The sequence below is a fragment of the Gouania willdenowi genome, chromosome 20, assembly GCF_900634775.1.
Source record: "Gouania willdenowi chromosome 20, fGouWil2.1, whole genome shotgun sequence".
NCBI lineage: Eukaryota > Metazoa > Chordata > Actinopteri > Blenniiformes > Gobiesocidae > Gouania > Gouania willdenowi.
In genome coordinates, this window is record NC_041063.1 from 2,974,532 (window position 1) to 2,995,100 (window position 20,569).

At 40.3% G+C, this 20,569-nt stretch overlaps 1 protein-coding gene across 2 annotated transcripts in view; it reads right to left on the reverse strand.

Moving 5' to 3' along the window:
• mpp7a (MAGUK p55 scaffold protein 7a) overlaps positions 1-20,569 on the reverse strand; it is a 235,382-nt gene that overhangs the window by 141,244 nt on the left and 73,569 nt on the right. For both annotated transcript variants that reach the window (XM_028434276.1, XM_028434274.1), the window contains exon 3: positions 8,486-8,604. In XM_028434276.1, the coding sequence (XP_028290077.1) occupies positions 8,486-8,604 (119 nt within the window). The remainder of the gene's footprint in view (positions 1-8,485; positions 8,605-20,569) is intronic.

Genomic DNA, 20,569 nt, shown 5'->3' on the forward strand with positions numbered 1-20,569 from the left:
CCATAAGACTCTTAAACTGCAAATATGTATGCTATCAGATCTTGAAGACGATGCAATAACATAATTACAGTGCAATAATCTTTGATTTATCATAAATCCAGTGCAATTATTTCTCAGACATCACTGGCACCTTATCACTGTTTTAAATGTGTGTTTTTATATATTTTACTGTGTGGTTTTATACTTTTATTGTTCTAAAGCCTAAGTTGAGCCTTGTACAGAAACAATGTTTGTGTATGTGTCTATGGTGTGTACGTATGAATGACAATCTATATCTATCAATCTATCTATTCTGCAAAGTTTTTTTGTGTATGTATCTGTTAATATGGCTGGAAAATAAATACATATCATTTTTAAACTTTATTCTGGTACCAAATGGTCCATTAGGGACACCCATACAAAGATACTCTTTATTATATAGTAGTGGCAGTAGTAATTCTCCTGCTGTGCTGAATTAGGTTGGAAAGTTATTCACCTCCTCATGCTTTAAAAAAAAAACATTTCTACAAACCAGTATTAGCCAGTATTCCCAACAGTTACTCTAAATTGTTGCACTTAACTCTTGTTAACCCCAATTCTCTACTTACCCTAACATTATTAACATATATATTAGCATCATCATTTTTACTGCACTAATCACATGTAGATTTTATTCCTAATTTAGTTTTGCTAATGAAATAACTTGGAGTCACAAACAACCTAGAATTGATGTTCTACAGAATATTACTGTATTGGTCAGAGGTTCTCTTCATCAAAACGAACTACAGGCTCCACACAACAGTTCAAGTTCCTCCAAAAAAACAAACACAGACCTCAAGAGGACATTTTAACCACAGACAGTCTGTCTGAATCTCAGAGGTAGTATTGGCTTACCGTCTAAGTCCTAAACCAGAGACGATTAGACTGGTTTTATTGCCGAGAATAGGGTGTGGGGCTTGAATGACTCAAAGTGGGCTACATCAACAGAGCGATGAGTTCTGACCGATTCCTACATTTTGCATGCTTGTTGTAATTTGGACACGAGCAGGCCTGATTTGTGGTAAGAATCCATAGTTGCTGTCTATAATAGAGAGGATGGACAGGACAGGATGAGTCATGAAAGTTGGATGGTAAAATGAATATTTATCCAGATATTCATTTTGTCTGGTAGTCCAACAAAAAACAAAAAAAATGAAATCCAGGTTGTATAAAAAATTAGGTCATTCTTCAGAAATAGCTTAGACTTTCCACAGGGCTTCACCAGCAACAACTTCAACCTTCGCATTGGCATTTAAAGGCACTGGAGACTAAAATTACATGTACAAATTGTTGCAAAACGAACAAATTCAAGTCTAAAGCAGACTTTACGGAACTGGCAAAACAATGCAGCACAAACATATATATATAGTAAATAAATGGCATGTGGAAACTGAATATTATAGTCTTTGTGGACACAAGGGATGGTGAAAAGCAGACCTTTAAAGGGATCCTCCACTCTTATTACAAATTTGGCCTAAAATCTTTAAAATGTACTAATTAGAAGATATATGCCTAAAAAACACATTGTTATGCACTGTATTTGTTTTGTTGCCTTTTTAAAAATGGGACAACTTTACAGTTTTAGAGCCTGTGTTCCACCATCTTCAAGTCATGTGATTGATGATGTCACATGGCCCCACTGCCTGTAAATATTGCATCGTTTCCTATTGGAGTCAAACATTTTGCTTACTTTTTAGATCATTTATCAGCTTTTTCAGACAAAATGACACCTTGTGCTGCTTTTGGTTACCCTAAAGAATCAGGAAAAGTTAAATGCCGACGTAATCCTCTCTTGTTTACCAAAAGAGGATAAAAACAGTTGTGACTGCAGGGGGCCACAGTTCCAACTCTACAGTTTTGCAAAATAAAAGCGATGTTTCTAAAGTTTCGACAAAGTATAATTGTACTTTGAACAAGTTTCCATTGAACATTGTTTTGGGCAGGAGCCTCGTAACTCCCGTGAAATCTCATCCCACGAGACTTTGCTGCAGTAAGAAAACCCTCCACACTAGTTTGTTGTTTGCTGTTTAATGTGGCAGAAATAATTTTAAACAATACTAACAAATGTCTCAGTCTCCTCTTCTGTAAACATGTACCCCGCCATGTTTTCTAGGAGAGAAAAGGTCATGCGACCAGGTATGTCACATCATGTGACCAGACAAGTAAGGTCATGTGATCAGGTACATCACATCCTGTGACGTATAATTGCGGAAAATTTGTTTCCATAACGCTTTTGCAATACTTTTCAATCTCGAAACGTCTGAAATTCCTCCTCATGAAAGTATAAAAACTTTAAAGTGATATTTGAGTGTTTTTGAAATTCAGGAGTTTTCATTACTTGTATTTATTGCACCATTTTGATTTTACACATTTCCAAGGGTAATGAAATGCAGCTATTAGAGCAGAGAATAAAAGCTCTCCTAAGGGACCTAACTCTCCCTTGAACATTGCACGCTGACACACTGGTGGCTGAAGATAGCGAGTAACCACGGACAGTTTGAAGATACACAAACCCTCAGGATAGAAGTCCTTCAACAGTCCTTAATTTACTCACTAACTCCAGCCATCAGAGCGTCAGACACGCACTACTTAAGGGACAGTGAAGGTCCCTTAGGAAAGTTATTTTTCTCTGCTTCATTGACTACTACAAAACCATATAGTTGGAGCCGTCGACCCCTGAGGTCACAGATTTTTCTTGGGTCAAAGCAAAATTATACTTTGTCAAAACTTTAGAAATATCGCTTTTATTTTGTTAAAAACAGTAATGGAAACACAGCTAATGTCTACTCCAAAACCACAGAGTTGGAACTGTTGCCCCCTGCAGTCACAACTATTTTTATCCTCTTTCTGTAAACAAAAGAGAATAACATCAGCATCTTTAACTTTTACTGTTTTTTTAGAGAAATCAAAAGCAGCACAAGTTGCCATTTTGACCAAAAAAGCTGCTAAATGATCTAAAAAGCAAATTGAATGTTTCACTCCAATAGAAATCATTGGGATGTTTATTACAGGCAGTGGGGCCGTGTGACGATCTCAATCACGTGATTTCAAAATGGTGGAACACAGGCTCTAAAACTGTAAAGTAGTCCCATTTTAAAATAAATATGGTGCATAATAATGCATTTTGTTAGGCATAGATCTTCTAAAGTCCATTTCAAAGTTTTTAAGCCAAATATGTAAAAACAGTGGTGATTCTCTTCAGGAATGTTTAAAACAAAAAGTTGAACCTTGTTACCACTACTTTACTATTTAACATCTGTAACATAACCACATTAGGACATTGTCCAGCCTTTATCAGCCTTCACGAGTCTCTGAACTCTCAGCCTCTGTCATGTCTCACTTTCCATCACTTGACAAATTGTCCTCTGTTCTCTTCCTCTCCCTGAAGACAGACTGAACAGTGACGATGCGCGATAAATACAAGGTGAGGCCTGAGCGTTTCCATATGAGCGGCCCAGGTTGTTGGGCCTGTCAGATTACCATGATGTGTGTGTTTTCTCTTCACTGTAAAGCTTTTCACAAAGTATCCACTTCACAGTCTTGTGGAATGAAAAGTGAAGTCCACAGAGATTTGAAGCTGGGGCTTTAAAGGAAAGGAGACAATTAAGGTTTTTATTAATGGTGTGCCACCGACATTAGCCATGTTCACCTGAATGTTGTGTCTGAGTGTGGTTTCTGCTGTAAGGTGAGATGGTTGTTTAGTACGTATGTGTTGTGTATTTCATGGTCTTGCCTGTCTGACTGTTTGGAACAGTGACTTATGCACTGCCTTGTGTCTTGGTACCAAGTTAAAAGCAGAGGAAACATCGAGTTCTGCTTGTCTGGAGCGAAGCAGTTCCCACTAATGCTGCCGTGCTAACAATAAGAGACACTAAAAGCAGCTCAGTTACTCTTGGTTGAAGAGAAAGTCGAGGGAAAATTCATGAAGAAACAACATTATTCTATGATGCCAGACTTGTGCATTCTATCGTTTCATGGCTGCGATGGTGAGACACCCCCATAACTCAACCACACTTGCTATTGTGGTTACATCTGCTTGGACTGACTGATACTCAGTGAATTGTCCTGACATGAGCCTTAAAGTGAGAGCCACTTTGTATTACACTGGCATATAAACGCATTGGCGTTCTAGCGCATTTTGCACACATTGCAATTCAATGTGCTTTACATGATTAAAAAGTGCAACAGAAAACATTTAACAGTTTAAAAATCAAAAAGTTAAAACACTTTAAAATCAGCAGTAAAACCATTTAAAATCTCAGTCATAGGTAGAAAAAAAAAGTGCTTTAACTTTGATTTAAAAATGTTCACATGTGATGCTGACTTCAGCTCTGCTGCAGTTTGTTCCACTTCTTTGCAGCATAACAACTAAAAGCAGCATCACCATGTTTACTGTGAGCTCTGGGCTCCACTATCTGACCTGTGTCCATAGATCTGAGAGACCTGCTGGGTTCATACCTGACTAACATCTCACTGATGTATTCTGGACCAAACCCATTCACACATTTATAACCAGCAGCAGAACTTTAAAGTCTATTCTGAGGCTGACTGGGAACCAGTGTGAAGACTTTAATATAATAATAACAATAATGCATTAGATTTTATATAGCGCTTTTACATAGACACTCAAAGCGGTTTACATTGATGTGCCTTATTCTTTCACTCCACACACAGTGGTGGTAAGCTATTATTGCAGCCACAGCTGCCCTGGGGCAGACTGTCATAGGGGAGGCTGCCATAGTGCGCAATCTGTCCCTCTGACCACCACCAACAGTCACCCACACTCACACTGGGCAATGCGGGTAAAGTGCCTTGCTGAGGGACACAACAGCAATGACTTGAATGGAGTGCTGTTACTGAATGAACCACTCTACCACTGAGCCACGGCCACCTCACTGGAGCTCTGACCTGTTTGTTGTTGTCGTGGTGATCTGCAATAGACTAGACAGGTTCTCATATTGTTTTGGCTAATCAGAGCATACAGAACATTTCAATTTTGGTAATGCTGTAAAAATCTGTGTAAATATGGCCCCTCAGCACCAAATCCCTTTAAGTTCCTCTTTAAAGATTAGCGAAGCACAATTAGGAATTATTAAGAGAGCAAGGTAAAGTCTGGGAGCCGCACCTATACATCTGGCTAAATATCACCGAAACATAATGCCACCTTCATTAGCGAGGCTATCAGGCCCACATGGTGAAAATGTTTTCTTTGGGGCCGGCTAAGAACGAGAACCCGAACATGCACAGGCCCTGCCCATCATTATCCATGTCCAACAAGCATTTTTCTTCAGGCCATCCATAATAATCCAAGCATCAAAAGGAACTCCTCTGGTTTTCTCAAATTCTGACCTGGGGCTTTACTTTAGTTGCTGAGGTATGCCATTATTCAAACATTTACACACTCACACCAACGTGTTACAACCCCAGGCCCTGAAATAACATGCTCCTTCTGAAAAATTATCTTTTAAGGAAGAATTAAGATAATTATCTCAATTTTTCTTACACAACTAGACCACCAGTGAAGAACAATTGGATTATTGTGTTTTGTTTTTTTTTCCCCACAAAAAAAGCACACGATGGACATAAAATCACAAGCATCTTCTTGTCACTTGAGAAATAAAGAATCCCTTGTTTCATCTGGTAATTCTGACAGGAAGTTCACCTGAAGTGCAGACATTTGTCGAAAAAGAAACCTTGTGTGTGCCTTTTGTAACAGCAGTAGCTAGAAAAAACACTGGCATCAGACAGCTGAGGATCCCAAGAGAATATGATGTTACAGTAGACAGATAGAAATGTGTTACTTTCATTACTTTAGTCTGTCTGTTCACATATAAAAACATCCAATGTGCTCATCTTCTCTACAAATTCTGCAGCTATCAAGATTAAAAGCACGTAACCTGACCACAGGCACATATCTGCTGGTAGAAGGGTTAGTGAAAAGAACAGGTTAGGGAAACCATAAGGATGACAATAAACTCCCAGACATAGAAGATACTGCAGAGATAAGGAGAATGAATAGGGTGGAATTAAATATCCTCGTGTGGGCAGTGTACGTTCGATCTGGTAGTAGAAGAAAAGGATTTTACAATGTGTCCCTCTCAAAGAAGGGTCAAATTTTAGAGGAACAATTCAAACTGCTGTTAAGCTGAAGTAAAGTCTCACATTTTCCATTTAGAAATTTTCCCAATTCCATTTCAGAGTTTATACATTTCCATTTCATTTCATCAGCTGTCATTACGGGCTATTCAATTTCCTAATATTGTGCCAGACATGCTTCATCTATCTATCTATAAAGCAAGGAATATAGGGGTGTGTGTGTGTGTGTGTGTGTGTGTGTGTGTGTGTGTGTGTGTGTGTGTGTGTGTGTGTGTGTGTGTGTGTGTGTGTGTGTGTGTGTGTGTGTGTGTGTGTGTCTGTCTGTCTCAAATATCTCTGCTTTGAACATGGCTGCAGCTTGGTTCAAAGGTGTACGATGTGAGATTTGTTTCGACTTCAATGGTGCAGTTAATGAGTAATTTCATACAAACTGTCCTTCGCCGGAGCCATTGAAGTCACGTGCTTTGATGGGACCCGGAAATTGTTGGCGGGCAATGGTAGCAGCTGTGCAAAACATGCACATTTCTCAGCGAACTCAGAATTATAAACGCTGATATTTTCACCACGTGCTATATAACCTAATGCGCACCTTGGATGTACGTGTCAAACGCACACAAAGCCGTTTAGAGAGAGTTGTGACATCGGACGGACGGGACCCAGAAGTTATTGGCGGCTGGCTGTGCTCAAAGCGAAACTTGCACATTTCTCCACGAACACAGCATTATAAAAGCTGATGTTATCACCACGTGCTATATAACCTAATGCGCACTTGCGATGTACATGCCAAATGCACACAGAGCCATTAGTGAGAGAGTTGTGACGACAGTTCGAAATAGACTGAAATAGTTCCCGGAAGTTATTGGCGGGCAAGTGAACAGCAAAACATGCACATTTCTCTGCGAAGACGGCATTATAAACCCGCCGTGCTCCGTATGACTGCCGCGGTTCGGGGGGGTCTCCGGTTGTGTTGCTCGGCGCGTCTCTGGGGCCCGCGGTGCCGTGTGCCCGTCTGCCCTCTCCGGTGGCCCGCCGTGCGGACGGGCCGGGCTCCTACTAGACAGGCCTCCTACATGGACACTTCACATCACTCACTCCCAGCTGGTCTGACTCACCCACTTATTGCAAAAAAAAAAAAAAAACACATATTTTCACCACGTCCTTATAACATAATGCGCACATTGGATGTACATGCAAAACACACACAGAGCCGTTTAGAGAGAGACTTGCGACAACGGAGGTGCGGATGGATGGGACCTGGAAGTTATTGGCGGCTGGCTGTGCTCAAAGCAAAACATACACATTTCTCCGCGAACACGGCATATTATTTCCTTTTATGGCTGCAACACACGGGAAGCACCGCCAAACAGGGTCAACCATGGACACAAAAAGTGTGTGTTATTATTGCTACTCTTATTGCTCATCTCTGTACCTACAGTGTATGTGTGTAGATGATGTGAAGGAGCAGGGGGAGGAGGCGAGAGAGGGGAAGACAGGGTCTCATCACCACCAGAGGGCCCCCCCCAACCCCTTTATAACACTACAGAGTATGTACACCTCTTTGTACATCTTCAAACACATACTCATTTGTCCATAATTGACAACTGTACTTAAACTCCCACTATAGCGGGCACTGTACTGTAATGAAGATAACTATTGTTATAAATTTGTCATTTATACACTACAGAAATGCAAACAAACATGCACACATGGAAATCATGCAAGATTTGACATTAAGCTGTTTGCTACAATTGCTAAAGCTAACACCAGTAAAGATGTTACAATAATGCTGGTTTCACACCAGAAAAGTCTGGACTCATGGGTGTAAAAAGGCTAATACATTTAACACCTTAATTTGGCTCGGTTTGTGTTCAGACTGCACTTTTCTAATTGCTCTAAACTGCCCCAAAAATCTGATGCAGTTGCATGAGCTTCTTGTTCGCAGTGTTCTTCCTCTCCTTCAACTCTTCTCATTGGGAAAAATAACAAAAAAGAAGAAGCCCAGCCTATCAATCTACAATAAATGATCAGTGGACCACGTCTCTACAATGCCTGGACCTGCTTGTTGCTCCACATCTGTCCACTTGTTTGGACAGGAACCAAAGTCAGCTTTTATAAAACTTCGCAAAGTCTCGTTGTGTGTTCATACCAGGCCAAACGTGCCTTTCCAGAGAAACGAACCCTGGCGTTGGTTAAGCAAGCGCTAGAGGTTGTAGTGTGAATACCCCCTTGAACAAAGAACAAAAAAAACAAGAATGGACTCCGTTTTTCATGTGCTTACAGTGACCTGGCTAATTTAAACCATGGTAATATCCCAAAAGACAACAGAAAAGTCTAATTCATATAAAAAGACAATTGCTCCAGTTTGGTTTACCTTAACCAGTGATTGTAGGGTTCTCTCTCCAAACATTTCCTGAAGGAAATGGTTGTCTTCTGTTCGGCTGACATGAGGCTGCAGCTGGGATGGCAGAGCCGCCAACAGTTCATAGAGACCTGCAGGAAAAAGTGAGGAAACAAAGTGAGCGTACCACTTAAAGCAAGTTTTAACACAGCACATTAATGTGATTGTCTAATCCAGGGGTCACATTATCAACATCCATGTCAGCATTTAGAATATTAATCAATCTGAGCATTAATAAAAGGATAGAACAAATGGTTTGGTATGTTTTTGTTTTGTGTTTTTTTACATCATTTTGTATTAACTTCTCAGATTTTGTGTTTTTGTTGTTTTCTGTGTTTTTATAGTCACATTTGTATATTTATTGTTGTCTTTTTACGTATTTTAGTGGTTTTATATATTTTATAGTTATTTTCTAATATATTTGTTGTCATTTTAAGTATTCTTGTTGTTTTATATATTTTATAGTTATTTTATATTATATTTGTCTTTATGTATGTTTTTGAAATCATTTTTGTGTTGTTTTATGTGTTTTTAGAGTCTTCAATGTGTATTTTGTTGCTTTATGCGTAATTTCATTGCCATTTAGAATATTTTCCAGTTTTATTCTTGTGTATTTCTGCAGTTTTTACATACAGGTAATAGGAAACACAAAGGGTTTTATTAAGGCACATATGTGTCACGTGAAAACCTTCACATTTAACTTATACAGTAGCAGAGATAATAGCATTACCCTCAGAAGAACTAATTTCACACACTAAAATAACTATATGGGAGATAAACAAGCCTAAATTCACTTGTTAGCCACAGGAAGCAGAAGGAAATGTATAGATCATTGAATATTCCTCCTCTGCCACTTTGTGTCTTTGTAGACAAGTAAAAATGATTGTACTTTTCAATCTGATTAAATTATAAACAAAGACCTTCAAGATGGAAAACATGCCTTTCTGTGTAAATGTATAGATTTACATGAAACCAAATGTGTTTTGTGAACAGAGATAAAATATGCAATAAGCAGATATTGTTATTGCAAGACTTGACCAAAAACACCATGTGCATCTAAAATAACTAAACAAGTAGTCATGAGTGCACAGAGACAAGACTTACAGGTCATAGTCTTAGAATGAGGGGGGAATGGTAGATGATGCTTACAGAACAGCAGGTCTAAATAATAGTCTGAATCCTTTAGACCAACACATTATGAAATGCCAAAAACCTTCCAGGGTTTAAAAACAGCATCAGGAAACAGATGTTTCAATTGAGGTGTAGAACTTAGTTTGAAGCTGATTGTTTATGTTTAAAGAGCGATGGCGTGACAAACTCAGAGGAAGAATGCAAGAATCCGGAGAGCTAGTAGAAGTCCTTCTAATCGCGACATGCTTCTCAAACGAATTGTACAAACCAGGGTTTGGGCTCATAGAGTTCAATTCTTGTGCTCAAAGTGGCTGCTACAATACGATTTAGAGAGAAGGCAAACGGGCTATGTGCAGCCAAGATCATCTTGATCAATGAACCACAAAGGATTGTCCTGGACAATATTTTGAAAAGAGTGGACAGTTTTTCCAGACTTCTCAAAACCCATTGGAATATCATGAAATGGGGGATAAAGCTCTAAAAGCTCTGAAAGCATTTTTAACACAAAATCATTCAGAGCGCGCCGACTACTGTCAAGTGCCAAATCTCCTCTTTGGCAGATATTGGCAGTTATGTGGGTCAGATCCAGATCATGGTACCATGATCATTGACACTTTAAAGGCTTGTAAGAAATATTTAGCCCTATTCATCAATTTTTTTTTTTGTCTGCACTACAAGAAGTGCAATCTTTTTTAGACAGCAATGCATTTTTATTGCATAATTGTGACCATCACCAGCCCCCCCTAAGGAAGGGTAAGAAACACTTTATTAAAGGGAGAATATAAAAAAAGAAGAGAGGGAAGGGGTGAGTGGTAATACCTGAAACAGGTATTTGGGATCAACGTGTCTAAAGTTAAGCCCACTACAAGTTTTATCCCACAGTCCAAGGCGTGCTAGTGCATCGTAGACGATGTATGTGCAAGAAACTGCTACTGTAAACCCAAGCGCGACCCCAGACTCGAGGACGCAGCCAGAATAGCAGAAAGAGCGAGGGCCAAGGAGCCCAGGCAACCCCCCCCCGGCCGAGCAGCCCCCCAGACGCCCCCAAGACACCAAGCCGAGATGCAGCCACCGCCCCCCACATACACACCCGAGAAAGCACCTAGAAGCCGAGGAGCCGGCGCACTCCCCCACCTCCCCCAACCCCAAGGGCCCCCACCGACATCCACCCCCACCCCCGCACCCAATCGCCCGAGGAGAGGGCCCAGAGAGCCTCCCGCCCGAGACCCCAGCAGAGGGGCCAAGGCCCACACCCAGCAGACGGCCAGAGCCTCTACGAACGGGCAGCCGGCGGGCACCCGTCAGTGGGCCCAGAGCCAGCAGGGACCGGGCCCCAGGCCAGAAGGACCCAGAATAGAAGCAGCACCGGGAGCAGCACGCCCGAGGACAACGACCACACCCCCGGCCGCCCTGGGCAACGAGGGGACGCTGCACGCCGCACCACCAGCCCCCAGGCGCACCCTTTTTTTGACACTGCCCCATTCATAATGATACAGTAGGGTCAAAATGTATGAGACCTACATTTGGGTCGCATACAAATGTCGACTAACCCCCAAATGAGCCGACCTACATTTGGGGGTGCCCATTTAATCAAAATTTTGCGACAAAATGTGCAATCGGTCTCTGAGCCTGAAAAAAAACTTTGTGGGGTAATTGTGTTACCAACCTGAGAATACAGAGTCAAATTTCATAAAGATCAGTCGTTATGAACTGAGTACGGTTGGGTACCGAAACCCGGTACCAATATGGCACCGGTTCTGACACAAACAGTAGTAACCAAACTTAAGTTTTAACACCAGATTTAAAAGGCACAGTTTTGCATTTACACAGGAATGCAACAGATTGGTTAACTCAGGGGTTTACTGCAACCTGCGGCTCAGGAGCCACATGTGGCTCTTTGACTCTTTTGTAACGGCTCCCTGTAGCTTTAAAAAAATATTGAAATAAAGAGTTACTTTTTTTTTTTACAAAGGCTATTAATGATTATTGACAAATGAAATCATGATAACAATATTCATCACCAGTATTATATAGTTTAACACAATATTGTTTTACTGGATAATATTTAAATGTTTTTGTTTATTAATTATTTCCATATGTTACTTGTATATATATTATTTAAGGTAATATTGTATTTAATTTAGCCCTGGAAATAAAAGGGTATTGTATTTTGACAAAGTGTAAGCGGTTTCATTTTTTTTAAAGTACTGGTTTAAGCACCGTTTAAGCACTGGAACCGTTTAAAAAAAACCAAGTAGGCACCGGTATCGGATAAACCCAACCGATACCCAACCCTAGGACTGAGATGTGAATTTTTTAAATGATTTTTTTTTTTAAACTGATAGAGTCAGTATCCTGATCTGGATCCCCTTCAAAATGTAATGGAATGTTCCGTGGCATAAGGTCCATCTTTGGTTAAAAGTTTGTCAAAATCCATCAAGTATTTTTGACGTAATCTGAGAACCTCAGAAATAACAGCGGGTGAATAGATAGACCAACCTGCTACAGCAATAGTCTTGTATTTTTTAAAGATGATTATTGAAAACATAAAAGTGACACTGTTAGCTAGATGGACAACTGAATGGCAGGTTCTCATCTAGATGAAGTGCATTAACACAGGCAGATCACACATAATAATCATGAGTGGCTCAGCTACGTCAGGGATGGATGGATCTGATTCCTCTGCTTCCCATTTGAGGCTCATTAACGGCCTTAGTCTTTGAGCAGACCAGTAGGACATCCTGTGGTGATATCACACTCTGTTCTCCAGCTTCTGACACAGATCCTGCACAGTCCCTTACACCTCATACCTCACTGATACCAAGGTTTCCACTTATGGAACTGTCCAGAGAAAGGACAATGAACAAGCTCTGATCAATATACTGTTCTCTCCTTCCTAACCGGCTGAGGCAGATGGCTGCCACCAGCGAGTCTGGTTCAGATGAGGTTTCTTCCTGTTACACAGACTTCTATGTGGTAATTATTGGGTTTCTTCTCCATATTATGCCTTAGATTTTATACTGTGTGATGACTGTGTTGTAGTTGGCATTATATAAATTGAATATAAAGTGTAAAATGTTCTCCTGCTATCTGGTCCCTTTGTCCCCGACTAACAAGACGTTGTAAACCAAGTCCAATGAGTTATTCCTTGTCACCTCATTTCACTTGGTATGATCTGCATCTTTACATCACAAGGTGTAATACTCAGCTAGATCAGTTTCCTGCTGCAAGTTTAGGTGCTTGCATTAAATAATTATTGTTCTGGTTAGTGTCAAGCCCAGACTACAGCTAAAACCAAAACTGCTGACAGATCCTGTTAACGCAGCGACCAGTGGCCACTGGACCTACTGCACAGGGTGGCCTTCCAACATTAGCAGCTCTATCAGCCTGTAAGTCACTGGTCAGTGATGGTCAAGTTCTTCCTTTAATAGACTGCATTAAAAAAAAAAAAAAAGAAGCATTCAACCTGCTTAGTCGGAGTAAAAGCATGCCTTGTGTTAAGGTGAGAAGTTGTCAAAAGGCTTGGAAAAAATGTGTGTTAGTAAAACATCCCAATGGCCAGAATACATCCACAGAGCACAAAAAAGAGTCATGCAAACATCACCAGGACAGATTAAAAACTAGTATTTGTCATCAGTGGCTGTTTTAGTAGCTGCAAAACAGCTAAAATATGGAGTACCTCCAATAGGACTGTGAAATACTTTTTTACAATATCATCTTTTCCCATCTTTCTCACCCAGATATCTAATGCTAATAACATGATAGTTTTTAAAGATTCCTGGGGAGGGGGACAAGATGAAAGAGATAAGTTTCATCTTGTCTGTTCCAGAGTAACTCCACCACCTAAATAGTGCTGGGTAATATATATCTACCTTACCACATGAGTTGTCATACAATGTTTTCATTATTTTTTTAAAGTGTTGGGTATATACAACAAAAATCACATTTCAATAAAATCCTATGTCCATGAGCATCCTGATGTCGTATTTTATCAAATGTCATTTATAGTTTACATCGATACATTGCAACGTTCAGACCACAGTCAATTCAACCTGATGCAGCTGCATTTGTATTTATACAGTATGTGTATAGGTGTGCTGTGTTTCGATGTACTGTAAAGAGGAAAATATAAACTAACAGTAAGTGCATCCTCTGTGGGGTCACTCCGTCAGACTTGTACTCTGTGACCAGAGGGAAAGAAATCCAACAACACCAGGCAGAGCTGCAAAGCAGCCAAGGGCTAAACAAGGAATCTACAACACTGAAATTAAATATACAAATATAATAGTAGACAAGCAATGAGCAAAGAGAGAGAGGGAGAGAGTAAACAAGCCAAAAGGACAACCACAAGAATGAATAAATCACTGCATGTACACACTATAAAAAGTGAAAGGGAAACTTGAACCTGCACCGAACGCATGTGAGAGTGTATAGGTTGTGAATGAAGAATCCGAGTGGTGCAGACAGTGACAAAATAAGAGAAAAAAAACAAAAACAATGCCAAATCTTCAACCACTGAAGGGTGGACCTGTTCATTCCCTGAAGAACTGGTCTGGCGTGATATGATATTTTTTGGCCAGAATAGACTGAACCCTTTTATGTAGCAGGCCTGGCAGGATCCATTTACTGTGCCACTGTGTTCTGTTGTGGCTTTGACTAGACCAGCTCTACTCAGATGTCCAGAAGGGCAGCTTTATGTTGGACAGGAAAACGTTTTTTTTGGAAAATCAGATGAGGTCAGGACCCTCTTAAAACATCCCATACGGAGGAAGTGACCGCTTTGACTGCCAGGCCCTGCTTCCCCTCTCACGCCTACACCTCTGAAGCGCTCAAAGAGAATAACAGTGTTTTTCACAGATCCCCTTTATGTTAAACGCATAACAAAACCCAGACAGGAAAATGAATCAAACATGATACACATCAATTTGCTAGTTGCACAAGTCAATAACCTTGGGGGCAGGTGGTTGTGCAGCATGCATTAAGTTACAAGGACTTCTGTTGCACTGCTTGCAGGTATAATACTTTTTTTTACTCTCACACAAACCTCCTTGGTGCACATAAAATACCACATGACATATTTAATCCATCAGTCTCTTCCACTATGCTGCGGTGAGGAAACAACCCTCTCATGAAGGAGAGCGGTGCAAAGAGAAAAACTGCCTGTCCCTTTGTTTTGGGTTTATTCAGCCCTTTGTGTTGTCTCTAAACATGAGTTTAGCTGACCCTGAAGAATAGAGTAATTAAAAGTGACCATCTGACTAAAGTGTTGAGGTAAGGAGGATAGCCAAGATTTACTTTTTCGCTCACGCATATACAAGAGGCAAAAATGAACCTCGATGAACTGCAAGGAATACAACAGACGAGATACACACTGACATTAATAAAAACCTGGTTAGAGTCTGAGTGCAGACAGATGATGAAGAATGATGACAAAAAGGTGGAAGGCTCCTGTGACAAGAAGCAGTGGGTGATGGTTTCCCACAACAGACATTTTCTCAGCTCTAGAGGGAAGCGGGAGACAGGCGGTGGGTGGGAAGATGGATATAAACCTAGTACGAGGCCAAACAAAAGGAATAAAGTTTAAGTCATCTTAATCAGGGTTACTATAAGTATCAGATTTAAGTAAGATGCAAAAATCTAACAGTTCATTCTCACTTCAGGATACGTAATCGTGAAAAATCAAGATTAAATTGCAACGTGGCACTGAATATAGCCTAATATGCATGTTTAGGGAAAATATCACATCCACGCACATTTAAACACTGTAGAGAAAGCTGGTCAGAGGGAGAGAAATGGCAATTCTCGCGCAAAACCTTATGTAATGAGGCGATACGATGAATTTTACTTTCTGAAAAGTTAATTACTATATGACATGGACTGATCCCTGACCAACAGGTTTTGAAACAATATAATTTTTCACCATAAAACGGGTGATCTAATGTCTAGCTTTAATAATTATAGCAAACGGCTTGACGCCAAATCTCATGTGATCTCTGCACGTGCTTGTTTTGGTGATTTTGTGCTGTAAATAAATATGACATCAGTAACCATAATTAGTTATTGCCATTAACCGTATTAGGTTTTTTTTTGTTTGATTTTGAGAAGTTTAATGGAAAATCGGAGGATCTAAACACAGGATATGAAAGATAATATCCTCAAGTCCAAAGATCTTGGAAGTTACAGGATCCAACATTTTCCTGAGCCTATGGGGCTAAAAACAGACACAACCCCTTTAACACATTGTTTATGAAAATAGCCATGAATCAATTAATGTTCCATAAGTACTAGAATATACAAAAAATTGCATCTCTACATCTCTAAGGAGCAGTTGAATCGAACCAATGACCCTGCAGTTACAAGTATACTTAATGAACCATTAGACAACCATTGGACAGAGGTACTTTTTGCCAACTCCAGCAACTTTTTGGAGTAGTAGCAGGCCAGTAGTTTAAGTGATGAAAAGGGTGTTCACAAACTTTAAGATGACATTTAGTGAACTTCATTTCTAACTTAAGCTTTGCAATTATTAATGTTGGTTCTAAAATGTTCCACACTACTTTGGTAGGTGATTGTAGCACAATTTTTAGCTGATGACTACAGACCAAGAACTTCCTCCTAACATCCAAAAACAAAGGTTTCGGAGGTTTTTCTTTGTTTTTCTCTTGCCGACTTGTTCCTGATTTTGCCATGGCGAGTCACAAATTGATTTTCTAATTTTCTATTTCTTCCAGTCATTGTTATTGGAACTGTACTGTATGTACTGAACTGGTGGCAGCAGAAGTTCTGAGAAGAACTAAGCCACTGAAACCCCTCATCACCAGCCCACTTTACAAAACGCAGTACAGGCAAAGTCCTGCTTCAGCTCTCCTAATGTCTTCCATTAGCTCAAACCAACCAAAGACCAGATGCCCCTGATTCTTTACATCGAGATGGAAAAATACTCCATTAACTTCAACCTTGAAAACAATGAGGCCATATTATTATCAATCATTTATATTTTGTAGTGGATTTTGTTTCTGTTCATTCAATTGTTCATCACAGCAGCAGGAATACAGTATCTGCATCTCATTAGCCTGTATCATTATCCAACCATTACATTACTCAACATGGGGGTGTATGAGTTTGAATTGAATCAGGAGAGTGAAGCTGGGACAAATGTACAAACATACAGCCAGAAGGTTATTAGAAAATCTGGTAAAAGCGTTGTCCCGTGGAACGATTTCCATATGTATTCTCTCATGCGAGTGTCGCCTGCCTCCTCCGCAGCTCTGCTTGGCCACACACTTACCTTTAAAAGCTGAGCAGGGGCCCTAAACCTTGATAGCACGCACAGGTATGTCTTGTAAAAACACAGTATATTTTAATGGGGTCAATAATAGGCCATTGTTGTCTTTAGAAGTGCCTCTTTGAGGGTGTGTGTGAGGCTCTTGGCTGGTCCCAGGTGTTTGTTTGAAAGGCCACCATGTGATGTTGGTAATGGCAAGAAGGAACGGACTGTCAGTAACCGTATGACTTGGCAGCAGCACTGGGATTCCAAACCATAACGAGTTCTTTAAACACACCATTGAGTGTCTCACTTAATAAATAAAACAGATTTAAGGAACAAATACATCAATCAACCATTAGCAGACTGTTAATAGAACTTTTGGTAGAAAGAAAAAATATATTGACAACAAATATTTGAAGTTTTAGACGTTAACTTAATCCCGGGAGCTCATTACACACTGATGAAAAGCCTCTTTGCAGTTGCTACATTTGTCCAGAAACCATTGCGCAGACGTAGAAATCTGATAAAGACTTTAGATAACATATGTACGTGTTATGGTATAGTGTATCATTAGGATACCCTATACCACACCATGATGTCATTCCTTTGTACAGTGTGGTTGGAAAGATGTTCTAACTACCTAAAAAATGTATTCATTCCATCAAAAGAAAACATCTATGAGCGACAAAACCATAAAATTCAACAAAATTACAAACATTGTATTCATGTGATGGAATAAACACCATAGAGAGAAGTGCTTGCTTTGATTCTGCTCAGAAAGGATCTAATACTCTTCTTTTTAGCAGAAATCTTCCTTAAGAGATTCGGATTTATTGAGATGTAAAGTACAACTATTTTTAGGTTTCGATAAGATTCTACGGTTACATAAGTTTTCCACTAAGTGAGTCAGGAGCTTCAACCCAGCCTGAGGTTTTGGCCTGGGGCCTATTTAATAAAACATAAAACATTTATACAAAAAGTGTATGTGCGCAGAATAGCTGAAAATTAAGTGGGCCAAAGAATTATTTGATTTATAAAACTATGCACAAGCAAACCTGCAAGCACTTATCCAAAGAATATTGTTAAACGAGAACCACATCCTTTTGCTATTAGGAAACTGCAATAATATATTGAATACATTTTTCTAATTGAAATACAACCAACACTTAAGCCATAATATGTATACATTTACAGTAAATTGAAGTCAGGAAAAAGGCTTAAATAAACATATTGTGGTAGAACAAGATCTAAAACCAATGCCTCTGTCAGTGGCTCGATCCGATATTGATGTCCGATATCAATCCGATACCATCAAAAACACAAGCATTAGATTACATTGGCCTGCATCTAAAAATTCAGACAAAAGCACTCTGATTCATAATATATTGAGGTTATTTTTCAGGGTCTTCTATTTATTTCATTCAATAAATTGATTGCAAACTTCACTGAGCATGTCCAGAAGAAGCTTGCCCCAAATGAGTCTGTATGCCAACGCCGTGATACGTTGTGTAATGATATGGAGAAAGCACATACTTTTGGTCCCTTTTTAAAACCACAAAATGTACCCGGACTCTGAGCTGTAATTCCCACATCATTCGAGGCCAGCTCAATGTCTTTAGTGCAGACATGTTCTTTAACGCACACATGAGACGTTTTACTCCACTTTTCATTAACAAACAACGCCAGCCCTCCTCCTCTCTTCTAACCGGTCAGCACATAGAAGTTTAAAACCCTCCAGGGAGCTAACAGAGTCTGCTGTCCGTCCATCCAGCCAGGTCTCCGTAAAACACGAGGCTACATTCCCTGTACTCCTTCTGCAGCCGGGCCAGCGCTGTGAGCTCATCCGTCTTGTTGGAGATGGAACGGACGTTCCTCATAAAGACCGACGGTAAACATGGTTGGTACCGTCATTTCCTCTTCTGGATCCTACGTCCTGCACTGCAGCCTCTTCTTCTCGAATCTCCGCTGGAATCTCCGGCTTGTCCGCGTAGAGGAGATCAGGGCTGCGCAGAGCGAACAGCTGGTCCCTGGTGTAGACAATGGAGCCGTGATTGTAGTTGGGTATCGGTTGGGTTTTATCCGATACAGGAGAACCTGACACCCAACATCTTGAATGGGAGAACCTTTAAAAACATATTCAGACCCCTGAGGTCCAAAACCGGGCACAGATCGCCTGTCTTTTTAGGGACCAAAAAATAGCGGGAATGAAAGCCCCCTGGATCCAGCAGGGGCCACAAGAACTCAAATGCTTTTGTCCAGCAAAGTGCAAATTTCTCGATTCAGTGTCCAATCCCCCGTGCTCTGTTTGGGTCCCGGATCACAGTCTCCTTGACCTGATCAGAACGGGAGTTTGGCGGCGAAACTGTCGATGATACCCTTGGGAGAGGGTTTTCAAAACCCAAGTATCTGGGGTTTGGGCCATCCAGTTATTGAGTTGTCCCAGGGTAAAATGTCCTCCCACTGGCTCCATAGTTTCATCTGGGAGCCCCCCAACCCTTTCAGGGTTTGGCCCTGACAAATCCCTACAGGCTTTCGCTCTTTAACTGAAGACGAGCCAAACACGGCGGTTTCACATAATATAAATCAATTGCAGATATCTGTCTGAACCCAACCCGTCAGGTCCCAACAAGCCTTTCGTAACATTCCAAACTACAAAATAAGTAATAAAAGTATGTATGATTCTAGCCGATATTGGCTCTAATTGGTGTTGGTATCGTTAATACTCAAACTGCATTATTGGTATCATCTAGGAAGTGAAATAGCTGTATTAGGAAACCACTAGTCATAGCTCTGATCTTTAACTTATCGAATTTCTGAGAAAACAAATTCTCCACATATTTTACTTCATAATTCATTACTCCATTGCATCTCTTCTGTATACTGTAACTGCAATCACAGAAGCTCAAAAGCAGAGAGCAAATAGAACTACAAGGAGCAAACACCCACACTGACTGCAGACGGCTCGTTGACCTCTGAGTTGCATAAACCAGATGCTGTGCTTTCTGACGGAAAGCTCATCTGTCCACAGAGCTGACATTACAGCACAGGATGATGTATCAACAGATTCCATTTCAAAAGACCTGAAGAATGCTGAAAAACTATCCAACTTTTGGTAAAATGTTTAGTCCAAAAACAGGGAAAAAAACTAAAAGTAAAAAGAAATCTTGAAACAGTGAGCTTTAGCACAGAAGTAGATAATCAGCATCAAGAGACACAGGACGTCACCCGGGAAAATAAATCTCTGTGACTCAAGCCAAACAGAGCAGAGGCATTCCAGTTATCCATCCCTACCTGGACACAAACCACAGCATTCCCAAACATTAGCAGGATTAGCCTTGGAAAGCTATTTTGTTTATCTCTTTGGCTGCCTGGTTATGGGTTTACATGTTGGACAAGCAGAGTATACACCTGTGCTTCAGTCTGACAATGACAAAATCAAAGATTGGGTGATATTAAGTGGTTTTCTGGATCTCACATGGACAACCTGTCACCTGTTACACAGGACATGATGAGTCAACATAACACAACCCGTCGTGTTCAATTTTGTACTTTTCTGAGAGCAATTCCTTAATTCCTGAAATCTGATTGTAGCCGTTGAGTTACAAAGTGTCTAGTTCTTATACTATGGGTGGAGAGTTATCAGGGAGTAGTCACAGACT